Source organism: Corvus cornix, chromosome 4 (assembly GCF_000738735.6).
Source record: "Corvus cornix cornix isolate S_Up_H32 chromosome 4, ASM73873v5, whole genome shotgun sequence".
In the NCBI taxonomy this organism is placed as follows: domain Eukaryota; kingdom Metazoa; phylum Chordata; class Aves; order Passeriformes; family Corvidae; genus Corvus; species Corvus cornix.
Genome location: NC_046334.1, coordinates 12,207,709 through 12,234,814, shown reverse-complemented (window position 1 = coordinate 12,234,814; position 27,106 = coordinate 12,207,709). Strand labels below are relative to the sequence as shown.

Below are 27,106 nucleotides of genomic sequence, written 5' to 3'. Positions count from 1 at the left end.
TTCATGTTTCATCATAAACAAACCAAGTGCAGGGCACAAAGTTTGCTTTGTAGATTATATAAAATGTTTATTAGGAAGTAAAGTGCTCAGTTTTACAGATCAATACATTCTTGATCATTGTAGAAGACTTGCATAATTAACAGCTTCCTAATAAGACCAAACACTGTACATTACTATGCAAAAACCGTACCTTTGACAAATGATACTATAATCTAAAATTGAAAAATGCATCAATAAAATGTCTGTAACATTTTTCAAGTGGCAATGCACTTATTGCAAGGCCCACTGTCAACACACACGGGTGCCCCAGGGAAACTTACTGCACTTCAAGATGAAGTTTGTTATCAAGTAACGACACGTTACAGAAATACACCCCAACAAATACAGCTATTAAAGCAAACATTTTCATAATAAACACATAGTACAAACAAAAGATGAACCGCGTGACTGAATTTACATTTTGAAAGACACATTTTGGATATGAATATAAAGACAAGGCTCTGTATATTTAAACTGCTTTGGTATTGTATTTTCTCTTTTCCTTGCACTCCAGCTGGCCATGTGTACAGCTGGTGTTTCTTTTTGGTCTGTTTGTTTACAGTCAGAAATGCAGTTCAACACTGAAAAGCTTTCCTCAGAAAGGTTTCTGAGGTGCAAAACCTTTCAATCAAGGCAAGAGAGAGCTTAATCTGAATGACCTCATCCCACACAAATGACGTACCCACTGTGCTGTGCACTGTTTTGGCAAGTTAATGAGAACTCTTGGGAAAGGATATGAATTTCTTCCCAATACAGGACAAAATAATCCACAGAAGAACACCCACAGGAATCATAACCCGTTCTCCCACATAATTCTGTTCCCGAGGCACAGCTACTATGAAATCCCAACACTGAATTTCCTCCACTTCCACCTAACATCAATTAGGTTTCTGTGCGTATGGTTTCTCATAAACTTAAAAATGGAAAGGCACGAAGTCTATTTGGTTTTAGCAAGTTCTCTGGTTAGAGGAAAGGCATTCAGAGCCACTGCTCATGCAGGCAACGCCACTGCAAGAATATATGGAACACGGAAGCTTTGCCTAAGAGGCACTCCCACAAGAACGAAGAGCTAACAACTGCTTGCTGAGACAGAAGGCACCAGCATAACACATGCTACTCATACTTTGTTAAACTGGCATTTTTCCTCTATATACCCTACCAATAGCTGAGATGTGATTGATTATGTAGCTTTCCATTATCCTTTTCACCAAGTCTGAGTCTTTAAACACAAGGCAACTGCCATCTTCAGGAAAAAAGCACAGTTGACAGCCTCCCTCCTAAACCAGCATTCCACATATGGAAACATATTCCTAGGCAAAACTCCAAACACTGCCTCAATGCTCTCTATAGGAAACCAACAGAATTTCAATGTTGCATCTCCTCTCAAAAATAAAGCTTCTGTAACAAAGAAAGGAGAGGGCATTAAATACTAAAAATCAGCGATTATACTACAAACACCTTCCTAAAGGAATCCTGTGCTGCACCTCAGCAGAAGAATCTATGTAGAAATGTACCTAATAATTTCACAAGCAGTTCAGTTAAATATAAATACAGATCACATAGCTGAGATGTGATTAGAGCTTCACATGGCACAAGATCAGATTTTCCCAACTGTCAGAAACTCCTCTGCCCCCTTCCCTGTCACACCCAAGGAAAACTTGGTGATTTTCAATCCCGTGTGCTTTTAAAGAACGTATTTTCTGCAAAGTAGCTGTATTTATCTAAGAACCTCTGGAATGTTTATCCCAGGAACACTTAAATCATGAAAACATAGCATTAGAAAATGGGCACTTTGCAACATAGCTGAAAATTATTGTTAGTTGGGTGTAAAGAGGCAGTTCTCAAAAGTTTCTTCCGAAATCCTAATTATAATGCATTCAGTTTCTACCACAGAATTATGTAATTTACAGTTGTACAAACTAAGTGCACTTTCTTCTGCTTAAAGAAACGTAGTACCTCTAAAAAACAGAAAAAAAGGAATACTTTAAGTAAAATATTAGTATACCAAGAATAACTCAGAAAGACAAGTAGAAACTCAAATTTCAAAGAAGTGCTGTTTTATCTGTCAGCTGTTAAAATGAATAAGACAAACTGCTGCCATCTTATTTTAAAATTTGCTTTTAAAAGCCTTTAAAAACTGTATTTTTCAAGAGGAAGCAGAAAATTAATAGCCTTTTATTTTAGTGTGCCAGCCACCGCACATTATTTTGTCTGAAGCTTGCTGCCCTTATGCAAGTGTTCCCAATAATACTTTTATGGAATCAGATTTCTGTCCTGGTAGATTTTGTCCCACCTGATATCCATTCAGATTCCTGCATTTTTGCTTCCAAGGCTGCCACTCTCACTGCTGGCATCACACAGGCCTGAAAATGATTGATGGAGTGAATATTTACTTTTTCCCACCAGTGAAAGTTGTCCTCAGTGGTCTGATCAGAGCGATCCCCTCATGCCGGGGAACAGCACTGGGGTATTTGCGGGCTGAATACTGACCGGAAACATTTGGAATCACCTACAAAGCTCAACCTACACATGGATGTTGTTCCCCCCATTGCCTGCTCCCACATCAATGCCATCTGACTGGGAAGAAGATGGCCGGGAGTTCCTGGAGCGAGGTTGGCCATTCAGTCCCAAGGGCGTTCCCAGCCGATGGCTCATTTGGGAGGCCGTGTCATCCGACTCCCAGCGCTCCAGCTCCTCTCGCACCAGCCGCTCCATTTGCTCCCTGTGGATTTCGTTATCCCGGCCCAGTCTTTCATCCTAAACACATTAAAAGACCCAAGCTGGAAGTGCAGCTTCCAAACTGCAGTCTAGGCAAAACCCAATACAACCACAGGAAATTTTTACGCCACTCGAGTACTTCCATAGGCTAATGGGGAAACATAGCTCCCACAGCAAATTGTTTTATTTCCAGTGATGAAATGACCAGGTTGTCACCTAGGAAAGCACAGCCTGTATTCCAGCTGACAGATTTTAGAACCCACAGAAATAATACGTTTCTCCCACTGGCCACTTCCAAAGGGCCCTCAGGAAAGAGGGGGTGAAAGGGAAAGCAGTAGAAGTCAGGTTAGCCTGGTGACAGAAGTGAACTACTCCCACCTGTCACACACAGTCCCAGGAGCAACAAAGGAGAATAAGAGCACGCTGGGCCTGCTGGGCTGGATCCCCTAAACTCCAACAGACTAGTCCACAAAAAATATTGTATTAATCCCAACAGACACCAAGGGATGGAGGAGCTGCTTCAGCAACCACTGAACACCATTGCTGTCCAGATCACGGGTTTAAATGGTGACATAGGCCTGCTGTAAGACATGTTGTCATATCTGAAGTTTGGATCCCAAAATTTCATGGTTTAAATTTCATGTTTTGCTACCACGTAACTGAAATCAATCACCCATTGCCAAAGCACCCACCTCCTCTTTCCCACCACTCCTCCAATCCTGCCAAGCCAAGCAGTAGGAAGCAGTGCCAGCAGCATGGAAAACATGCAGGTTGTAACCAGACCACAGAGAGTGGGTTTCTTACCTCTGTCACTCCATCTAACAGCCTTCCCAACACATCTCTCCTTTTTAGCTTGGCCCTCTCCATGGCCTCCAGCTTCACGATAACGGCATCGATCTTGGAGACAATACTGCCGATGGAGTGCTCCATGCGATCCACCCGCCTCATGAGTCTGAGGGCAACAAGTGGGAGCTTCAGTGACTCACACATTGCCCGGTCAGCACTGTTCTAGCATGTCAACACACAGAGCATACAAGGATGAGACACTGCTGTTATCCAAGCACGCTTCTGACTTCCCACAAACCAGTCCTACTGTCCAGGAGGGACAAGGTACAGTGCAGCAAGAAAGTAAAACGGGGGCAAAGCACATGGGGAAAAAAAGTACATCTTGCAGTCTGCTTTCACTGCTCTTAGGGCATCATCACGAAAATTTGTTGGTTCCAGTTACACAATTCTTTATTCAGCTAGTGCTGCTGTAATTAATTAATATGGAGATCTATCATTTTGGACAAAATACACACTCATGAGTAACTTAATCTTATTAAAATAACCATTGAAGATCTCACTGAACCTAAAATAAACTCAAGGTTTTACTACTTAAAAAAGTCTTTTCTGGCATTATTGTAACATGACCCTTTTCTTTGACTTTTCAATGACAAGGTCTTACGGACAGGGGTTTTGTTGCTGGTTTATTGTTTTGTTTTTCTGATTTTCTATTTTCTAACCAACTCCCATGAAGCTCTCTAAGGCACCTCCAGTTCAGTTATTATTTGAAAGCTACTAAAAGGAGTGACTTACGCACAACAAAATCCTAACACTTGCTTTTATTAATAATTTGCTTAATATCAAGGAGAGAATACTATATAACCAAAAGAAGAAAACCCACAATGAAAAAAAAAAACCAACCAAAGCCCACCATGCAGATTTTTCCCCCTCAGAAGGATAAACTTACACTTGGAACTCTTCATAGGAAACACCACTAGAGCTGCTGCCCCTCCTCCTGGAGCTGTGCCCACTGTCTTCATCCTCATCCTCCTCGGAGTCATCCAAGCTCCGTGGGAAGCTGCGGCTGCTCAGAGGACGTGGCAGAGAGCTCCTCTCCAGATCCAGATCCTCCTTTGTGAAAACGCAAGAGAGAGAGAAGATGTAAAAACTTTCACCTGTACATGGGGCATGGTGGTGCCAAGGTCAAAGACTTCCTGCCCTCTATCAGCTCCCCTGTGCCTTTTTATAGTTCTGCTCACACAGCCAGGAACGACAGCAAAAGTGAAGGGAGACAAGAGGATTCCTCTGAGGCAGGAAACCAGCACAGGGCGCAGACTGGCAGACAGTGCTGGTGGAACACCTGTCCTAGTGCTGAGCTCACCCTCTCCTTTTCCAGGTCATCTCTCATCTGCTGATGTTCATGCTCCGTCAATTCCTGGTCCCCATCCTGGTCATATTTGGTAAATATTGCTTCGATCTCTGCATCTGTGTGCCCCTTCCTGAAAAGGCAGTAAAAGCAGTTCCTTTACTTTCCATTTTTCAGATGCTGAAAGAATTCTGTGTATTAGAAAACACCTCACTTCAGACAGACTTTCATCCTGAAGCCAAAGACATCCCATCATTGCCTATAAATTCACAACACTGATAAAAACCCCTCAGTCCTCACCTTTCATTAGTTAAAGCACCAATCTTCCCTGCACTGAACCTTTCTCCTTCACAGCTCCCATCTATATCTCCTTGATTTGTACCCTTGCCTTGGACTCCTGACTGTCCACAAAGTCCTGCAGTGGTCTGACAGAAACATTACCATTTCCTCCAAGGCCTTAGGTCTCTGCTTCCTCAGAGATTTCTGTAGTTTTCTCCCCAAAACACAGAGGTTGGGCCCCAGAGCTCCAAATCCTTTCTCTGGTGTGGGATGCCAACGCCAGCCATAGTGCAGAGAATAGTACTCTGCTGTGTGTCTTTATCCACATTAGTGTACTTTTGCTAGAGGAAAATCACATCAAAAACTTAACATCACATGTCCCTGGGGATACTATTCGAGGTAAGAAGTAACAACTCCCCTACCCTTTGAGATCCTGCCGGAGCTCATCAAAATTGAGTTTTCCTCCACCTTGTCTCAGACTTTCTGAAATGTCATCAACAGTAGTTTTCTTCAATTTAAGTTTGATCATGGCTTTGTTGTAGCCCTAAAAGAGAACGTGAAATTTTGTTGTTTCTCATGAAATGAGATTTCTAATAGCTTTTTTGATTACAAAAATCAGCCACTGTACACTCTCATTTCAGTGTTTTCAGTGTGATCATTCAAGGCAAAGTCTCATATGACTGAAATACGTTGTGATGGGAAGTTTGCACTCATTTAATTTACACTCAGATCAATTTGTTTTAACTGAGATGTGCACTCTCACTAGCTGCTGCCAGCTTTACTTTGTACAGTTTATATTGTGTTTTATGAAATAAGTTCAGATGTGAGGAATAAGATGTCAAACAAATAAAAAATTACATTCACCTTCCTGATAAGGTCAGACAGTTCCATTTCAGCCTTCTGTTGTGCCATATCTGATTTGACTTCAGAGTAGGTATCATTGATAATGGCCAAAAACATGTTCTGTTCATGAGAGAAAACAAAAATTTTGAAATTTGAAATTTCAACAAGACTGAGCCCAACTACTTCTATGACCTTCTTGTGCAGGCATTTATATGAATTTTGTTTTAAAAGGCCAGAAGAAAATTGTAGTCTGTTTAAAAAGAAACTAACATCCAGAGCTTGATATTGAAATATGACATGATGCAGTATAACAACTTTTAATCAACATTACTGGTTATTAACATAACTGGAGAATTACTTTCCACAGAGGGTTCACAGCTACACGCAGCAGTGGCAGTAAACCCTGCAAGGCCAAATTTACACAGCTAACAAATGTAAATTAATCCAGGCAACACAGCTGGCAACAAAAATGCCTGAGGAATCAAGTTAACTATTCATCCCATAATAACCAGCACAAACAAAAGGTTCTTATCTAGTTACAACTCTGCTTGCATTTCAGACTAAAGATAAAAGCGAAAAGCTTAAAATCAGGCACTTGGCATTTATGGCATCAACTCTAAAAAGAGATCTTTCTTGTTCAGAGAAAGGAGAAAATATTGGTCTCACTAACCCTGTGCCAAGCATGTAACTTAATCAAACCATGCTGTCTTTACTGAAAGGCTCCTGCTGGACACGGAGTAAACATGACTGAATTGCAAATTGGATATTCACATCCAAAAAGAGTAACTAAATTTACTGGCACATTCAGTGCAGAAAAGGCAGTGTTCTCTCCTCTGTTTTCTCATGGACTTTGGAACAATCTTTCAGTGCTGTATCTTTATGCATTCATGCCCAACACCAGAGAAGTAAGAGGTAACTTGACAACTCACTATTATGCTACTTTTTACTGCTATTTTGCCCAACTTTAAGAGTTGGTGCTTTCGGCCCATCTTCCCTAACTTAATTTCCAGGTCTCAGACCAGTCTCAAGGAACTTACATCAACATTTAATTCAGGCAAAATGAGAGGCTTTACAGATATTTGTGGGAGTGTGTTTTGCTTTGGTTCAGACCGGGTCTCCCCTTGAGTTTTGTACCTTTGTATCTACCCAGTTTGTATCCTCCCAATTTTCTGCCAATTACCCCATTTCCCACCTTTGTCTCCTCCCTGGCCCTTGCCAATTGTGCTGGCACCCCTCCCAGGCTTCTAGAAAGTTCTGGCAGGGGCATCGTGTGATTGGCTAGGGGAAAAAGATCCCTCCCTTCCTCTCCCATGGTTGGTTCTCTGATACGCCTTTCACCCTGTTCACCACACCCTTCCCTTCTCCGATTGGTTCCCTCCCATGTTACCACCCTCCCATAAATCCTCCTGCAGATGCCTTCGGAGCTCCCTCCGAACTGGGCATCCCTAGGAGGTCGGACCTCGCGTCCGAGGCTCAATAAACTTCCCAGATTTAACCCAGTTCTGAGTCTGCCTCCTCCCTCCACCGCTCGCCTCCATCCCAGCGGTCCTGTGGAAGGACCCACGAGCCAGACCTCTGGTCTCCCGGAGTCCGGAGGCTGGCCCCCGCAGCCTGCTGCGTCCGGAGCTGACCGGGCTGAGTGGGATCCACTCCAAGGGGATGCAGAGACAGCTATTAATAAACACACAAATAATACTGAGTATTTTGGATAACCTGCTCTGACTTCACCTTCCAGTGCTTTTCTGTTGCCCTTTAAAAAAAGAAACATTTCTTTCCCTTGCTGGACACTAGACTCTGTTCCTCTGGAATGTATGAGGTGCTACAAAGCAAACAGGAAACCTGCTTCATGTGCACCTTTGGCCAGAGTGACCCACATGTTATCTTCCCACTGACTCCTGGTCCACCTCACTGAACACTTAAAATTCTCTGCTTCCTTACTAGTGAACATCCAAGATGATGTCTTTCCCACAAAAAAAAAAAATCTGAATGCCATTCCTCCTCATCTCAAATAGTAATAAAAAGCTGCACTAGGTATAAGGGTCACTAAATAACATAAAAAATTATCATGATACAGGACTGCTGTACAGTTTTAAGGTTAGTAAAATCCTGCATTTATCCTTGCCAGATAACAGAGTATACAAAAGATGAGTACTCAATTACAACACACTCCCTGATTTATTAGTCAATAAAGTCATAAAGTCCACATACTGCCTCTCAGGTAAGCTGAGCTTCCTAAATCCTATTTGAAAAGTGTACAGGTAATCTGCACTGGGGAAAGGAGGAACGCAGGGCCTGACTCTGCCCTGGAGAAGCAGAACAAGATAGAAGAGAGGCAAACCTGCATATCTGAAAGCTGCTGCACTGCTGAAGAACCAGGCTCTTGCAGCAGGCAAAGCTGTGTGCGGCATGCAAGAACAAGGCTGCTGTAAACACAGTCCTCCACACATCAGAGGCCTTTATGAACCAAGAGACTGCATGGAACAGTACAGCCACTTTTCACCAAGAGATACAGCCTTGCTGTGTATGCCAACCAGGCACTATTCAGATTTTAGAAATAAAATTCTTCATAATAATAAAAATTTAAAAAAACACAATGTGGAGCACTACATGAGAATGAGAACAAATATACAATGCAAATCAATTTTAAATTAAGAAAAAAGGAAAGAGTGTAGTGACCAGCCATGTAGCAGTCAGGCCCCTTCATAGGCCACACACTCACAATTATCAGAAAAAGTCCCAAAAGTAGCAGGAGGAATCAAAGGACAAGTGATGCAAAAATAGCCACTAACCCACCCCCCATAAACAAAGTGTACATACCAAAAGAATGAAGAACATAAAGAACACAAATGTAGTGAAATAAATGGGTCCCAAAATTCGATTCGCTTCTTCAACCTCTGTGAAGTTGAAGTCTCCCAAAATGATGCGGAACTGAGTAAATCTTAAAAAACAAAACACATCCAGGAGTTGAAGAAAACATCATTGGAGCTGTGTGAGGATTCTCAAACTATTTTACTCTAGCAGTGTGACTGATGGGCTGCAGAGAGGTCTGCACTGCTGTAACACTTGATCAGGCACTGCAAAAACAATTCATCAAGCACATGTATAGGCATAACCAAACTCACAGTCAGGTGCCACACAGAGAACAAAACCATGGTGGTTACTTCTCCCTTTTGGTCACAATAGGAAGCAGAGCAAACTAATAATTACTACTGTGAAGCTTTGAGACCCACTCCCATCTCTGTCACACACATAAAACCGCAAACCTCTCCCTCTAAGCTGGAAAAAGCTTGGCACTTCACAGCACCATCAGCATATTTCAAGTTCCTTCACTTTTCTGCAAGAAACTCTTTGCAACACTGCCCCAGTGTAAGGGGGCAGGGGAAATCAGTGACTGAACAACCTGTTAATTGCCTCAGTTACAATCAGGTTATGTTGTACTAAATCGACCAAGAAAAAACTGATTAGCAACCTTATACGAAGACTTCTCTCTCTCCTGGATTCCAGATACTTACAACTTCTGTGGTTGGCTAAGATGAACTCTGTTTGAGTCAAGCAGCTTTGAACACCATCAGGAACACAGCCTTATAATGCATCCGACATTTCAGTAAGCATTTAACCACTGAACATGGAGTCATTGCTTTGTCTAGGAATGCAACCAACTACCGTAAAAATCATGTCACACCAACCAAACCATGTCATTTTTAGCTCACTGCTCTGACTATAGCATATTCTTAATCTCACAGCATTAACACTGAGATAAAAATGTTACAAAAATGTGTTTGCTACCAGGCTATATCAACAGTGCTGTGCCTGTAGCTTATCTGTTTAGATGGATGTCACAGGATTTGCCTCTGATAAAGCAACCAATTTACCAATGCACTGAAATCTTTGCTTTTTTTATACCTGTACTTACATGCAGTCCTGGAAAGTGCTGAAGTCATCAATTTGAGTGCCGAAGACAAGATAGGCCAACTGAGCATATGCTAAGAAAATAATAAAAAACATAATGGCAAAGCCAATGACATCTTTGACGCAGCGAGACATCGTGGTGGATAACTGGCTCATTGTTCTGTTGAAGTTAACAAATTTGAAAAGCTGTTAAAGGAAAAAAGAAAAGAAAATGCTGTAAAGCCAAGGAAGACAATTTCTGAACCTAACTGCTCTCCAGTCTTTACATGAGATGTCTTATTGAACACGACTGGAGACAAAGCAGTATCCAGTAAGAATTACTAACTTATCAATTGAGGAATAATACAAACATTTCTTAACATGTCTGCTGACAAAACACAAGCACTGACTATATCTTCTAGACCTAAACAAGAGCTGACTAATCCTGTGGCAAATTACAACCTTGCTTTTCATCTGCCAGAAGTTATCCCTGCGTTCTGACTTTCACACATGATTGACTTTGGGAGAAACATAAGTAAACCTCAAATAATGTGTTTCATGAAACTCAGGATACTGCTTACATTCTAATGTTGGAATAAGGACGTGTGTCTTGGAGTTACCTTGATCCAGACAAAAAACACAGTGACTGCAGCAATGTTGTTGAATTGCATTTGCCAGTATGCCAAAGGTTCAAAATTGGGGAATGAGTTCTGATCTTCCAGCAGCTTCTTCAGGAGCATATCAACAGTTGATGTCCTATAGATGCTAATTCCTATAGCTACCACAGACAGCTGAGGACAAAAGAAACATACAAATTTACAAAAGGTGATTAGGGTTTTACAACAACTTGTTTGAGCCATGTACGTCAGATAAAGTCAAGATATGAGGAATTTGTGCATTTCACAAGAAAACCATTATAGTCCTGGACTACAAATAGTCTGGGAGTAAGATCTAGAAGTCATTTCTTTGCCACAGGTGAAGAACAAGACGACCGTGACACGTAGCAGGCTTAGAAAAGTGATGCTGTCACAGAGAAGAAAATATAAGGAAGGAAATATGACAACTCCAAAAGACAAGGGTGAAAACAAAGAGCAGAAAAACAGCAACAGCCAAAAAAGCCCCACAGTTTCTCCAGAGCACAGACTGACCAGTATTGCTCAGAACAAACAACAACAGAGAAGCTGCAGTTTTACCATAGAGGTTTCTTGCTTTGACTTCAGCAAATGAGCTGTTTGTTACTGTAAGTGAACACTTCACCATACAGAGAGAATCATAACTACATAATCCTACATTTAAACAATGCCCCTCAGGCAAGGCATAAACACAGAATTTTGACCTTTGTGTGAACCGAATTTTACACCCACACTTGAATACTCTTCACTGACTGTAACAGCAAAGCATCTTATCCCTGCCCCTACCATTAAGCGTAAAAAACAGCACACAATTCATGTAAACATCCTCCTAAACAGCCCTTCATTTACAAAGCACTGTGATGCAAATATGATTTCTTTCGATTACAAACACTAACTTCAAGACTTGAAACCTTTGATTCATCCAAGCCTGAAGACAGAAAACAAGTGTGGGACTGGAACTGTTTCAGCACTTCTGGCTTTGTATACTTTTGGTAAGCACAGCTTGATATGAGTCCAGAGAGAATTATACTATGCAGCTTTAAATCCAAAGCTCGTATTTCTGGGACACTAAGATTACTGATGTGCAACACTGTCCAATTAACCAAGACAGCTACTAGCACTCTACATTTTTGAGACACTTCTTCAAACTCGGTATTAGCTGGTGAGTATTCAATACCACAATAAAGCTCTTTGTGGTTCTTTGCACACATACTCAAATCCCAGTCCCATTCCTCAATATGCAAATCACTTCTTTAAAGCAGATGATTTTCTTACTTGAAAGCCAGTGCAATAGTCTGTACCAGATATCTAGAAGAGAGGGCAAGTTTGTCACCTCCAATAAAAGCTATGTCTGTATAAACAAAAACTGTGAAAAAGCACAATGGACAAATACTCTAACTTTGCACCAGGTTGAAACCACTGAAGACAAAACAACCAACTTTGCAAAACACACCAACATTGCAACACAGACTAAAATTGTCTTACTCAGACTGAATAGCCTAATAGGTCTGTAAGCATCCTTCCTAATGATGGTCCTATCCCTTAAACGCACAATAGGAACACTGAGTAATTAATGTCTCCCACAAAGTGCATTTTAGAAAGCAATTTTAGCCTTATTACAAAGGTTACTTACCACAATGATAAGGATATCAAGGCAATTCCAAAGACTTCTGAAATACTGCAGTCTATGAATGCGAATTTCTAAGACCTCTTCCACCATATAATAGAGAACAAAAAGACAGAATGACATTTCACAGGCTGCCAGGAAAAAATCAAAAGTGGAGATGTAATGAATCAGCCTCACTGGCTGAAACTGCCAAGATGTAACCAGGCCTCCAGTGGCTGGAAACTCCACTAGCAACCTGCATTTAAAAAAAGGCAAAGAAAAAAAGAATTTAATTTAATCAGAACTGATGAAAAGCACTACTAAAAGACACTTGGGTTTATTTGAATAATTATCTAAATAATAGAAACAAACCCACATATGATTCAGAGAAGACACCACACAAAAGTTGTAAACATGACCGCACTCAATTTTGACTAAAACCCAAAGCCTTTCAGGAACAGTGAGGAAACAGAGACAGATTTATTTTCATCTAAGCCTGTTTCATGCTGTCTAAACTAAAGGCTGATGCTGTATATCCACGTATTTACCTGAATAAGCCAACTCCCTAGAGAAGTCTCCTGCAAACTGCACCCAAGTCATTGTAGCACCAGGAAAGCCAGGACAGACTCCATGAGGAGTCTCACTTCTTTGACAGGGAGGCATGGCACTTCAGTCTGTCCCCTTTACACAAAACATACACTTTCCCATGTCCCCAAAACAAAGCAATCACAAGAAAACCCCAAGCCCACAACCCACACTGTGCAATGGAACACTGCCATGGTTCTGTTCATACCTGACCACGCAGAATAAGTTGATGTTTGCATTGTACACAGAGAAATCAATGAAAGCTGCTCTGGTCCCTCTGTCCAGCCACAGGTTCTTCTTCAGGCTCGCAATCTGCAGAGCTGTCACTTCTCTGGTCCTCGAGAGGTCTTGGTAATAACCAGCCCCGCTGTATGTGGCAATCAAACCCCAGTGGCTGCTCCCATTCAAATCCTTTTCACTGGTATATGTCCAGCTGGTTCAGAAGTGAAACAGAGCATGTTGGTCTTTCCACCTTCAACTTACAATTAACAAAAACAGACACCAACAAAACCTGACCAAAAAACATGTATTAGTTATTATAAAGGTTTCATTTAAGAGGTGCTTGCTACACTGTTTTGATGTACCCCCTCAGAAAAGGAAGTTACAAAGTTCCTTTGACTAACACCATAAAATTAGGATGGGAAGATGGGTCACAAGTTTATTAAAAAGGAGAGCGTGTCTACAGTAATGCTACATACGCAGTTCCATTCCGGAGTCCAAAAGGAGCAGTATCCTCATTAGCTACAGAATAGACATCATAGCAGTCTTTGATTTCATCCTTTAAATCTTCAGGTATGGAGCACGAACCATTTCTGACTTTCAGCTGCCGAATGCGAGGCACCCCTAGGAGCAGGTTCTCATAATAAATGAAGCTTTTGTTTTCTGCCATGGTTTTGTTGTTGTACCACATCTCCCAGTAAAGACCATCCAGCAAAGGGCCTTCTGCGAACTGGGGAGGATGACAGAATTTTAGTTTGCATGTTGCCAGCACTGATTTTGTAGATCTTCATCCCATGGAAGTGTTAGAATTGCAGTTAAATTTTTCTGACATAAGGCTTTACTGTTACCTGTCCTCCAAGGACACCCCACAAACTTGCCCTACCCTGCCTCACCAACATTATCTGAGTTCTAAATTTTCACATTTTAAAGGCCTACTTTGTTCCATAGCTTTGACATTGTGCACATGGATCATGCACAAGCCCGACCACATTAGGAAGTAAGATCCTGCAGGTTAAATTTACAGTTATGACAGGACCAGCAAACCACAGCAACGGAGATACGAAAACTTGGTTTTAGATTACCTTCCAGAAGTCATCCATCGTGGACAAAGTTTTGAAATCAGTTCTCTCCGTTTTTGACACAGGTGTTTCCAGGAAGAGCTGCGACATTACCCTTGTGTAATAGTACATACTGGAACTCACTGTCCCATAAGTCACTGCAGAAGATTTGGTAAGGAGTGAGAGATAAAGGAATGAGGGAAAGAGGGAAAAAAAAGAGGAAGAAAAAGTATTTTATTTGTTTTGAATACATCAGGTTGTATTTGTACAGATTTTGTAGTGGAACTATTAAGCTTCAGAACAAAATCCACACCAAGCAGCATTTTTCTGTCAACTGTGATTAAAATACAAAAAGCAGTGAAGGTAGACTGATCAATCAGTTTAAAATACTCTCTTCTCCTTCCCACACCTCCTTCTATTACTAATGCTTCTACCAAAGCTAAACTCAAGGAAAACAAAGGCACCATCCAGAAGCCTGAAGAGAGGCAGGTAGTGCCTTTTTAGGTGGCTTGTGCTATCCAAGGCATGCAAGGAGAACTGGCACAGACAGCAGTAAGTCCTCAGGAGAACTATGCTCTGCTTGAGCAGATAATGACAGTCAACCAGGATACTGCAGGGCACTGGGAATGACATGGATTAGGCAATGGACCTCCACCTCAGATGTGCAGTGCCTAAGAGAAACTCCCCACAGAAAATAAATGACTGTGGAACTTCTTTTCCCCACACCGGGCCAAACATTTGGCTGAGGGCCACAGAGCATAAATTATAAAATTATGTACAAAACTAAGATGATTTGCGGAAACAGTCTCTGGCATGGATATTGTTGCCACCTAGAAATACTTAAACCACTCTATGGCTAAAACTCAGAGGAGTCTAAAAGATTAGGCCTACACTGAACAATCACTGTCAGTTGTGACAATTTCATAAAATTTATAAATTTTTTGTTTCCCTAAACAACCAGAGAACAAGAACTATTTTTAATAGACTTCTGCTGTGCACATGGAATGTATCACATGACTGTGCAGTACCTGGATAATCTCTAAATATGTACTCTCCAAACCACAAGAGAACAAGAAATGCCCATAGCATTCAGCCTGCGCTTGGAAGCTCTCTCCTAGAGCATGCCAAGCCACAGACCAGACTGACCTACAGTTATTGCTCATGTGAAAAATGAAAAGGATACTTAAAAAATACTAATGAGTTAGCAATATCTCTAGATATTTAACAGATATTTACACTTCTCCTTTATTCTGTTAGCAAAAATCTTTTTCTGTAGCAAAACAAATAGTTAACAGCCTGTTAAAAGTTAAACTTCTCCTACTGAAATAAATTTTACTTTAATGCAGTCCCCTCACTGCTACACCTCTCTTGGTGGTCCAGCGTGCCAGCCACAAGCAGCCTTGCATTGCTTTGTTCATAAACCTGCTCTAAGCGTTCTTAAATGACTCAAGAAGGAAAAAAACCACTATATTTAATATATAAACACACCTGCAGTACAACATCAAAACAGTTGTGTCAATGGTATAAAATTTGGGCTTTTTAGTAATCCTGCAGTATTCAAGCAGAGCAGACTTGCCCTCAGAGATAGTATACCAATGTAGTTTTGCATTGGCTTTTCCACTCCGAAATTCCCTCTCACAAAAATTAAAAACATCACCTTGTTGTATTACAACTGATCATAAATGGCAATTTAAGTGTCTCCAACATTTCAGCCTTTTTGGGGCAGAACTGTCCACACTAAAAACTGGAGACTTGAAACATATTGGCTTTCTAAAGATACACTAACTCAGTGTACACGTGTTTTGTTGGTTTTCTCCCTAGCAAATAAATAAAATAGATATTTTGTAACTCCACAAAAAGTTCTTTCTTGCATTTTAAGTTGAATTTTCCTCTGTTCTGTTTTCTTTAGTGTTATGATACTTCATATGGTATCAAGACAACAAACAAATGACACGAGTCTCCGGCTGTGATCTGTACATAACCTTGGTGATGAACTTCAAACATGGTGATTTAGTTCAATTATTTGTCCTAGATGATTAACTCCTCTTCATATTTACCAGTTCTGCTCAGTGATTTCAGAAGTGCAGCAGAAGTACTACTGCAATGTAGTACAACAATTAAAAAATGCCCTCTAAAAACAAAGAATATTATCATCCTGCCTAAAGATTCAAAACTTGTTAAGGTGCAGGAAGTTGTAGTATTTTCAGTCTCAAGCAACAATCCATGCGCAGAATAAACAGAAATATTTGATTCCAAGTATTTGCCTAGACACCTGCCCATTAATTCTTCTCCCACATCAAACAACCTTCATTCAAGGTAGTACAGAAGGCAAGCAGGTAGTACAGAACTGGGTGCACTGGTGCTGAACAGTACTTACAGACACACAGGACCACAAGGAAAATCATGTATGTGATCAGCTCCCGTAAAACACTTTTCAGGTACCGCTCTCTGCTGGTGTTGCTCTCTTCCATGAGTCTTGTGCCCCACAGACCTTAAAAGGAAAAAAAAAATAATGATGTGCACAGATGTCTGGTACAGATACACAAGTGATGTAAGAAGTGGTGTTGAAAGCTTAACCTATGTCATGTCTGCTGCAGGTTCTTCTATGGATTGTAAACTGATCTAAGTTTAAGCAAGAGGAGCTTCGTTAGTAGACTGAACGGGACCTGAGGCAGTATCAGCTATCAATGAGATACCATAATAATTTAGGAACAGCTCAGCAGAACTCTAACAGAATCTGTGGAAGTGCTGTCACTTCAAACCACATGACACAAAAACAGATACAAGGAGACATGCACAGACAGCCATCCTTCAAGAAATGGAAGTGCAGTGCTTTGGTATTCTTTTCTTTTAAACATGAAAATCATTGTTCAATGCATGAAAATGCACATCCATTATTGAGCCTTTAGGAGCAGTGTGGCAGGAGGATACTTGAGTCAAACCTATTTTTAGAACGCCCAAATCATAACCTTCCCCTCCCAAATAGGCAAGGCACGTCCAACAGAGACACAGTAAGGATGTTGGTGAGCATTTCTACATGGTTTCTTTCCCTGCACAGCAAAGAGTTATCAATTAAACATCAGTAGCAGTCTAAATGAGCAACTGCTGTCCAGTCTAGCTGTCAACTTGAGCAACTGTGTCAGCTGAACTGTTTCTGCCTGTTACCCACTTCATATTATGTTTGACATGCCCAAAAAGACAGGAAGAAAAGCTACTGAACTTTGGTGATCCCTTCCACATGGGTAACAGAAAAGCAAAGGATCTTGTAAATGGAGTCTCTACAAGGAGCAACCACCTTGAAACAAACTGCAGTTAGCAACCACCACACTTATTTCCTATGCCTAGTACAGAACAGAAAAAATGCTGGGAACAGCTGCTGATGCTCAGACTGTTTACTCTTCATGGAATTTCTCTTCATTTACACCTAAAGCAAGGCAATTTGACCTTAGTTTCTGATGAGAAGAAAAGCATTTGAAACTAAAAACTCACTCCTACAGAACTGCACTAAACTTTCATCCTTTTCACAGGATGTGTTTTAAACAGCCAACCTTTCAAAACATCCTTTACATTCTCAGTAGATGGAAATGAAGTAACCTCAAACTCCCTAGGAAAAATCTTGGATCTGTCAAACATACCACAGTAATTTGAAATGGAACAGTAACAAGGGATAGCCAAAGCACATTATAAAGCTGAAAATGAAGCATGAATTCAGTCAATCTGCAACCACTGCTGTAAGACTAAGACAAAGGGCTAGGGTGCCTGCTGCAGACCTTTGTTTGCTAACACAGATGGGAATAAGGAAGCTCTTCCCTCTACCTGCAAAAATGAGAAAAAAAATAACGTGTTAGATGTTTCTTGAAGCCTTTCAGCTACCACATTTTTAAGTTGTGACATAAATCTGGAAACTTCTCTTGCATAGGTACAGCAAGTTCTAATAGTCTTAGCATTAATCTCTGTTCACATGGCTTAATTAGTAACTTACAACCTTCCCTAGTGTCAGCCCTCAAATAAAAGAGCTTTTTCAAAGCTGTTCTTTAAGGCCAAGTTTGAAAATGTGCAGATAAAGACTGCAACTTTACTACACCGAGTGCCAAATCCTCCTCCCCATTAGGTCATTCTTGAAGACAAAAATACAAATCCAAAAACATTTACAGAGTCACTAATAATAAAGAATTCAACAAATTCAGCCTCTAGCACAGCACTACGTTGCACTAGCAACCCTCATAATAAAGGCAGGAAAACATTATGGAAGAGAGGAAGAAAAGGCTGGAAAAGCCAGTGAGCTAAGTTGGTGAGAAAGCCAAGTCCCAGCTGTCAGCACATTACTCACCAATAAGAAATGTGGTGAGCAGAAGCAGAAAGCTTCCAAACTCAAACTCTGTCATATCAGACTATTGTTAGGAGTCAAGTCAGCAAAGAACAGAAAGTTACAGCAAAGGAAAAACCCAACCAAACAGCACCAGGGATCATACAATGATCTTTGTGCTAAATGAACTCTGAATTTGCCTATCAGCTAGCTTGGAGCTTTCATTAGCTGTTACATTTTTGCAATATACATATATTATTCCCCTTTTTGCCTTATTAGAATATTGATTTAGATGCATCAAGCACAGTAGAGGTAAGCAGTGCTGGATTTGACATCTGCTGCAAGGACCAAAACTGTTTTGTTTCCTTATACCTATTGGCTATTCATCAACTTTCTTTGACAGAATCTGTGTACTTTTATCAAATAAATCTGCAACTAACAATTGCTTATACTCATGCTGTATGTAGCATTCTTCATGAAAGTAACAATTAATGAGTGACTAGGAAGGGTATTTGGTACCTTCATCTGACAATAACTAAGAAAACCTTTCAAGAAATGCCCAAAACACATCAGTGATGACATCCATGAGGACATGGCAGCACTGGATGACCAAGTACAGCTCTACAGGTCAGGATTACCTTTCCAGCCTGGCTCTGGAAACACACCTTGTTTTTACCCATTAAAACTTCTAGTAAATTCCTCCTTAACAGAGAAGAACAGTCATCCCCTCTTCTCCTCTCAGCATCTGGGACGGTTGCTGAAGAGATCTGTGAAACTAGATGACTAAAGCCACTTCACAGACACTCGTGTTAGAATCTGAGCAGAATCCACAGAAAGAAGAACCTACAATACTGGTAGTCTGAAGTAGTTGACTTTCTATTCACTTAGTAACTCCTGTTACAGTTTCCCCAACAGCTGCAATTACCAAAATCCCGACACCTTAAATCCTCTCTGCATTTTTCTTTCATAACTGACAGCAAGTAAAGCACAAACTGTCACTGAACATCCTTCAGACTGAGTGGCCCCTTTTTTGTCATGGTAACACTACCTCTGGTGATATCCAAAGGATTTATCCCTCTTGTTGAATTCTGTCTAGCGAGATGGAATTTCATCAAATAAATCTATGCCAACCTTCCTGTAGTCATCTTGAAATAAAGCTGAGTGCACCATTTTCCAGTCTTCAAAGATTCTCATGGATATCCACGGAATGTCAAAAGAACTATGGAGTGTTTCCAATATTAAACACTCAGTTATTCTTCAAGTGCCCTATAATAATGTCAGGCTTGCAATCAGCCCTTTAACTGTGCAGCACGGGGATCACATTCTTCAGAGAAGGTGTTACCTATTCCAAAGCCAAGTACAGCGCCCTGCAGCACCTCCACAGCACCAAAGTCTCACCCAGACATTTACTGTGCCCAGGAATTTATGGCAACATTCTCATCAAAGAGCCAGAAAAGGATCTGTCGACTACAATAACTTTAGCTACACTTGCCTACAGATGCAGGTCAGGAATTGACAGAAACTGTTTTGAGCATTACTGCACAAATCACAACACAGATCAAACAGGAGCAACACGTGCCAGGTCACCACTAAGTCACTCTCACACTCGCCTCATGTACAAACTGCTGGTTTTCACCACAGTTAAAAACATACACAGGAGGTCCCTTCTTGGCAACAACTAAGATGAAGGGGGTATCTGAACTTACACAGAAGTTTTTATAAAAGGAACATTACTTTCTCCAAGTGAGGCAGCTCTTTTCCTAGACAACTACATATCTCAGCAACAACCCACTGCAACACCACTGAAGACTCAGAAGAGAGCAGTGCCAATTCATGTGCAACACAATTATTACTGGTATTTTTTTCCTGGTCATTCTGGTTTCTTGTTATGAAGTGACTTGGGTCATTGAACATGGTCCCAATAAAATCTGCTAAAAAGAAAACATGCTCTATTCCATAATCTCTGCAAATCTGACTTTGATACAACTAAGATGCTGCAATGTTCAAGAGGGATTTATTTTGGTGCAATGCAGCCGAAGCCAGAGAAATCATTACAGCAAATGATCTTTGAATGCAGATGAAAATCAGAGAAGGTACAAATCCTTGCTCAACATCAACTTTGTTTTGATAGTTCCACCGATGCCGTGGCAGCCAGTAACAGTACTATCTACCACTTCAGAAAATCCACATTTCAGAAGAATCATCTTTATTTTCTAAATACGGTTTACTTTTCCTGCAGCTTTTTAACCATAAAGATTTTGCCCGACACTTAAACCAATCCTCTGTTTAAAATCCTCACAGTCTGAAGCTGACATTTTGAGCTTCTCTGAAAAGGAGGGCTTTCCAATGTGCTGCCACAACCTTAAATCCAAAGAACTCCCCATCCAGCATTTTCTCTGCTGTGTCAAATCAACCCTGTACAAGGCCTGCTCAGTAGAGAGTTAATGCAATAACCTTTGAACAACACCCCAAATGTTCACTTGATGCGTGCCTGGTTTTGCTTCAAACTCTGTCCCTGCTCACCAGTTGTGTGACAACAGGCAGCTCTTGACTATCAAGGGCACCAGCAAGGCACTGCACAATACTGCAGCAAAGAAGAAGTGATTCAAACACCCTCCCAGCAAACCCACTCTAAGTATCCTAAGCCATCCTAACCACCTCTTCTAAAGAATGGGGGGTGCTGAGACAGACAGAAGGACAAGCATTCTGCTCCAGCTCTCCAAAGACCTGGTGCTGGAGCAGAAAGCCGAGGTTGGAAAAGGCCTCTGAGATCATCGCATCACCCCATCAGTCAGACCATGGCACCGAGTACCACATCAGTCTTTCCCTTAACACCTCCAGAGACGGTAACTCCACCACCTCCCTCGGCAGTCCATTCCAATGTCACCCTTTCTGTGAAGAAATTCCTCCTAATACCCAACCTAAACCTCCCCTGTGCAGGAGAGTCTTACACGGAAAGCAGCCAGGAGTAAGACCTAGGAGGCAGAGAGGTGGGGAGAGGAAGGAGCGAGGTGTGGGTGCATCTACGTCTGCTGGGGGGCATAACCGGGACGGGGATCAGAAGCTGGATGTGCACGAAGAGATGGGGACACAGAGACACAGGCAAGGATGGACGGAAAAGGACTCCAGACAACTACAGAGGAGAGACTACAATCAACTCGACAGCGCGCAGAAGCGGCACCCGCGGCTCGGGAGCCGTGTCAGGGTGTGGGGTGCGTGGCCGCGGCTCTCTCACCTCGCAGTCTCCGCGCCAGGCGCTTGGCCCAGGCCGCTCTGCGGGGCGCGGCTCCATCGGGCGGCCCCGGGAGGCGGCCCGGCCCTCGGCCCCGCCGCGCCCCGCGGGGCCCCACCGCGCCCGCCGCCCGCCGCCCGTCGGGCCCCCCGCGCCGCTGCCCAGCGACGACGCGGTTCGGCTGCCCCACTCCACGTCCATCTCCAGCACCGGCCCGGCCGCCGCCGCCGCCGCCGCGTCCTCCTCGGGCTCGAAGCCCGGGTTGTCCCGGCTCCAGGCCTGCCGCGAGCAGGCGGAGAGCGGCGGCGACGGCGGGCAGGAGCCGGCCCGCGCCGCCTGGCCCAGCCGCTCCAGCTCCAGCTGCTCCCGCCCGCGCCGGCAGCCGCCGCCGCCCGCCATCGGACCCGCCGCCGCCGCCCCTTCCCCGCCCTCCGGCGGAAAGCCCGGGGTACGGAGGGAGATGTAGTCACCCTAGCTGCCGGCGGGAGCGACGGCCGGGACCTCCTCCCCGCCCTCCTTGTCCTCCTCCGACGCCTCCCTCCCCTCTCCAAGGCAGCCCCGGACCGCCCCTGCGGTAGCGGCGCAGGGGCCGGCTCTGGGTGTTTGGAGTCCCGCTCATCCTCGGTGAAAGCAGAAGGAGGCCTCGCGAAGGGGTTATACTGGTTAAATTTGTGGGGAACAGTGACTTCACATCATTTTAAGAGGAAGTATTAAAGCTCCCCCCGCCCGGCCCCAGCCCCAGTGAACAGTAACGCAGGTACAGGGTTTTGAGGTTTTATTTAAGTCCCGTTACAGCACAACACCGCCTGGCAGCGCAGAGAGCAGCGTGCCCGAGGGGCGACCCTCGCCCCGTGTGTCCCACAGCCTCCGCCGGCACAGCCCCAGGGACCATGGACCGCCCCGAACCCCAAAAGTCACCACGCGAACTACATTAACAAACAGTTCCCCGAAATGAAGCGACTCCCCTCTTCCCTTAGGTAGGGATTGAAAAGGGAGGGAAATATTATTTTTGTCTCTCTTTAAAGGGTGACTTCGTTACTTTCGATGCTGCGACGATCTTGAGAATCCTCGGCACTTTCCAGGGTTTGGTTGCTGATGTCGTCAGAGAGCTCAGCTGACACGCGGTCCTGGCTCTCCCTGCTTTCCGCACTCGGGTGGCTGTCCCGGCTCTCCCAGCTTTCTGCACTCGGGTGGCTGTCCCCTCTCTCTTTGCTTTCCACACTCGAGAGGCTGTCCCCTCTGACACCAGACTTGCTACTGTCGCCTTCTGCCTCGTGGCTGTCGGATTTGTGCCGGCTGTTGTTTTCCAAGCTCCGATCATGCGGATTGCTGTCCTGCTCGCTGCTGTCCCGCCCGTGGCTCTGGTCAGACCATACCACGCTGCTGGCGTGCTTCCTCAGGGAGCTGCGGGAAGCAGAATCCTCCCGAGAGACAGAGCGCTGGCTGTCTGCGTCCATGTCGCTCTCATCTTCCTCAGTGGCACCATAGATAAGCTGTGTTAGAGAGCAGAACAAGAGCCATTGTCACTCCTGGGGACTCCATCAAGTGCTGCACTAACGCAGGCTGCTCGGGCTGCGGGGACGCTCAAAGCCTGCATGATGCACCTCTGCCCGGAGATACTCTGGTGTTTTATGGAGTTACATGCACCTTTCACATTATGAGAAACTCGCATTTGATCCTGGCTTCAGATTTCACGTGTGCAAGTACATCATGATAGTGCAAACTGCAGTTTTGCACATCTTGCTGCAGTGGGCTACACTCCCACCCCAGCGCATCGGCAGCCGTCCACACCCTCTCACCTGTGGTACCCAGAGAAAGGAAATACATTCCTTCACTTATGCCTACTTTCCCCATACCAATTCTTTTCAAAACCAGCTCCCATAAAATGCCATGTCCATTTTCAAGTTCACTCCCCATTTCCAAAACCATGGGTACCACTGCTCAGTGCTACTTACCTTTTTGGCAGCTTTGTAGAGTTTGATAGACTTCAGCAGTGCGGCTTTTGCCCTCATCCTGTAGGCCACACTGTCACCTCTGCCAGCATTGTCTCCCCGGGTGAAAGGGAAGGTGGGGAATGGTTCAGTTACTGGAATGTCTGTGGAAAAACTCGTGACAACCTCTTCGGATTCATCTGTGTCATTGGAATCGTTGTCGTCGTCGTCATCATCATCATCCACATCTTCATGGCTCTTGCTTGACACATCAGGAAAGTGCTGGAAAACATTTTTTTATACATCAGGCAAATGAACACGGATTTGGGAGGTGCAGGCTGGTATCTGTCCCATTCACCCAGGGCTTAGGCACTGCTGAGAAACTACGTGCAGGCACTGCACTGGGTTCACTTCACCCTTCCCGGAGCTTTGTTTTATTTTGGGAGAGATGTTACTGCGAGAACCACACTTGACTGAGGAAAATGAGGGCTGCTACACACTGGCTGCCCTGCAGCACTCAACTAACATGTTGTCCTTCAAAACACTTACCAGCTGTACTGGGACATCCATGCTTTCTTCTGAAGAGTGAAGGGTCTGAAAGCAACACAAAATTCAGGTTAGGACACAAAGGCATGTACAGTAGAGCTGATCAGCATGTTGACTGTTCTTTAAGCACTTAATCAAAGCTTGCAAATCTTGGCATGGAAAGACACTCTGCTTTCTCTTCCAGTTAGGTGCCTGTACCTGCTGCAATGATGCCAGATCACTCTGGGGGTGCTGCTGACTCTCCTGAGACTGAGAATTCATGTGGTCGTTGTGATATCTGCGCAAGTGATGGCTCCTGGAGTCCTACGAGAGAAAATAAAAGGGAGAGGTTAATCCTCAAAGGAGCAGGCAAAGCTGCCTGCATCCTAACCTCTATTTTCAGGCAGATGTGGCATCTGGAGTACATAGTGCTTCTGTATGGGATGTGTCCTCAGCTATTCATTGCAGTAGGAAGAGAACAAGCCATGATCCCAGATGAACATTGTACCCGAAAGATGTATAGTTGTGCCTCTCCCACTGGCAGAGCCTGGGGAAATTCAGATCAGCTTCTCCAGCTTGTTTTTATTGAGTGGAATTTGGACTTAGGTCTAACAATCCTTGTTTCTGCTAATTCTTAGGCCCTTTTTGGAGGGTGATTTATCTCCCACATCATGAAGACTCTAAACCAAATGCAGTAGCTGGTTCTCAAAGCCAAGAATAGATTTTACAAGGGTAACAGCTGGCGACTGGGAACAAATCAAATAGCTATATACAAGACTAATGCAGTTCACTGACACCACTCAAAAGAAAATTACAGGGAATTGGATTAAAGTGCTCCTCCAACACCAAATATTGTCATCTGATCCACACTAACGAATCTGGGTTATAGTAATTTTGCCATACTGCAGTACCTCTTTTTTAGCAAGTAACAGCTAACATATTTTTCTTTAAGAGAAAAGATTTCCAGTGCTAGTCCAGAGATAGAACTAATGAAAGTCCACAACCAGGACATAAGACACAGGAAAAAGTCTATGGACATCAGTGGCTCTCTGCTTTGAAACTGGCTCATAACAGCCAGGTGAGGACATGTTCTGCAAGCATCTACAATCACAGAACAAGTACCTGAAAATGTGTTTTGGTGGAAACATAAAAAATAATCAAAAAGTATTTATTAAAGAAAAATTAACAGAAAGACAAAAGGAACTTACATATTTTTCTTCGGAGCTGGCAGAAATGGCATGGTGCTTGGATTGAATCACCTTGAAGGGAGAAAAGAGAAAAAGCATTTATGAGTATTTGCACTCAAGTGCAAAGAAAACAATACAAGTGCTGGGGATGTGTGTTTGTGATTTACTCACTGGCCATGCAGCAGTGATGCTGATAAGGCATAAACACAGAACTGCCACCTTCATTGTGATGTTTTACCTAGAAAATATATTGGAACAGTAAGTCAATAAGGTAAAATACCACAAAAATTCTATAGGATTCCTTTTTCCTGCTGTGCTTCACTGTGCGGAGACCAGGTCCCTGCTATGGATTCAACCTGCCCATGCTGATTTTATTTCCTCTGTCCTCCATCACTACCCCCCACCTAGCTGGTTTGTAATGAATTAGCTACTCAAAAGCTACAAGAATTTTAAAACTAAGTACTGAGAAGAGCTGAGCAGTGGTGAGAATAGCTACATTGAAAAAGTGAACTGACTCCTGTCATCTACTGATGCACAGACAAAGGAAAAGCTTTGCGAAAAACTAAGTGTTATAAATATCAGCTTTGGTTTATCTTCATTCATTTAACATAGTTTTTTTAAGAAGAGGCAGGCTAAGGCAAACTCAATTTGTATTCTCTTGCCAGTTATTTTAAAACTAGTTTTTAGGGTTATTAAGTGAAGTTGCTGAGTAAAGTCAGTTTATATGAACATAAACTACTCTTATTCATAGACCTGTATTTCCCCCTCCAGAAGTTTGAACAAAATAACCTGGGTTTCCAAACAAGAGATGAAGTGAAATAGCTGCTCACATTGCAGCTTTAGCAATTTAATAAATAACTGATGCCTGCTGAAATTAGGAGAGCTACAGTAAATTTCAGTGCTTACTGACCAGTTCCCAGAATAAGGAACATCCCTGAGAATTTAAACCAATTTACTGATGAAGAAGAGTCGTTCAAAACCTTGGTAAGTTACGGCAGGAAAGAAAGCTGCTTAGGACATTTAAAAGGCATTAGTAAGGCTGGCCCTGAGACAGGACACTCCAATAGAGGTATTGCAATTTCAAGTTTCACAGAGAAGTGTGGCTGTCCCATCCACTCAGGATTGTGCAGCACAGACTGTAAGCCTGCCAGGAGAAAAAAGGACACTGCCAGGCAGTGGTTACATGAGGGAGAAAGCTTTCTGTGTTCAAGCACCAGCTTTCAGTTTCCAGTGCATGATTCAGCAGCAGGGTTTTCAGTAACCTTCTCCCAACACCTATCAGCACACAAATTTAAAACTGTGATTATGTGTAATACCTGACATTGCTAAAGCAACCTTGCTCCTATAAAAGCACACCTTTTTCCACAGGGAAATATCAAACATCCCGGCCCAGTGAGGCAGTTTTCAAAGATCTGCTCAGTGTTTCCTAGACCAAAGCTGCAGATGGATTGGCACATGCCAGGTAACAAAGCAAAAGAAAATTACCTTTTCTGGTGCTGGAGGAGTGAGCCACAAGAGCACTCTTAGTGATCCCAGCAGCAGCTCCAGCTGGCTCCCAGCAGCTCTGGCTTTCTCCCCTTGTCCCCCGACTGCCTGACATCTCTGAGCTCTGGGAATTTAAACCCTGTCCCAAGAACAGCCACCAATCCCCATGTGGCGGAAAAAGATGAGGTCATGAGGCTCCTGGCCACTGTCCTGCCCACGTTCTCCTACACTTCCTCTTTGGCTTTGTGGCTTTTGAAGCAAACAAAAACCACTCTAAGGTTAAAACATTACTTATGGGCGAGATCATTAACCAGCAGGTCTATTGAATGCACAGTATTTGGTATCGTGTAGGAGGGCTTCAGGGCAAGTCTGTCCTCCTTTTGTGAAAAGCCAGAGCTCAGTTTCCCAGAAAACTTTTGTGCCCTGTTCTGCAGGGGGTAGG

The 27,106-nt window shown here is 43.1% G+C and overlaps 2 protein-coding genes across 2 annotated transcripts; both read right to left on the bottom strand.

Moving 5' to 3' along the window:
- PKD2 (polycystin 2, transient receptor potential cation channel) lies at positions 1-21,870 on the bottom strand. Its single transcript, XM_039550939.1, is given in 16 exon segments — positions 1-2,796; positions 3,562-3,709; positions 4,490-4,653; positions 4,904-5,021; positions 5,590-5,711; positions 6,032-6,130; positions 8,828-8,948; positions 9,924-10,105; positions 10,519-10,689; positions 12,164-12,392; positions 12,930-13,154; positions 13,420-13,670; positions 14,023-14,156; positions 16,376-16,489; positions 21,540-21,626; positions 21,629-21,870. Coding segments are annotated over 16 exon segments (2,508 nt in total). The 5' UTR covers positions 21,738-21,870; the 3' UTR covers positions 1-2,562.
- A 424-nt stretch (positions 21,871-22,294) lies between these two features.
- SPP1 (secreted phosphoprotein 1) lies at positions 22,295-26,812 on the bottom strand. Its single transcript, XM_010412044.3, has 7 exons — positions 26,665-26,812; positions 25,351-25,417; positions 25,201-25,251; positions 24,212-24,316; positions 24,017-24,061; positions 23,492-23,749; positions 22,295-23,029 (listed from the first exon to the last, which is right to left on the bottom strand). The coding sequence occupies exons 2-7, from the start codon at positions 25,402-25,404 to the stop codon at positions 22,556-22,558; spliced, it is 987 nt and encodes a 328-aa protein (XP_010410346.1). The 5' UTR covers positions 25,405-25,417; positions 26,665-26,812; the 3' UTR covers positions 22,295-22,555.
- Positions 26,813-27,106: the final 294 nt, after the last annotated feature.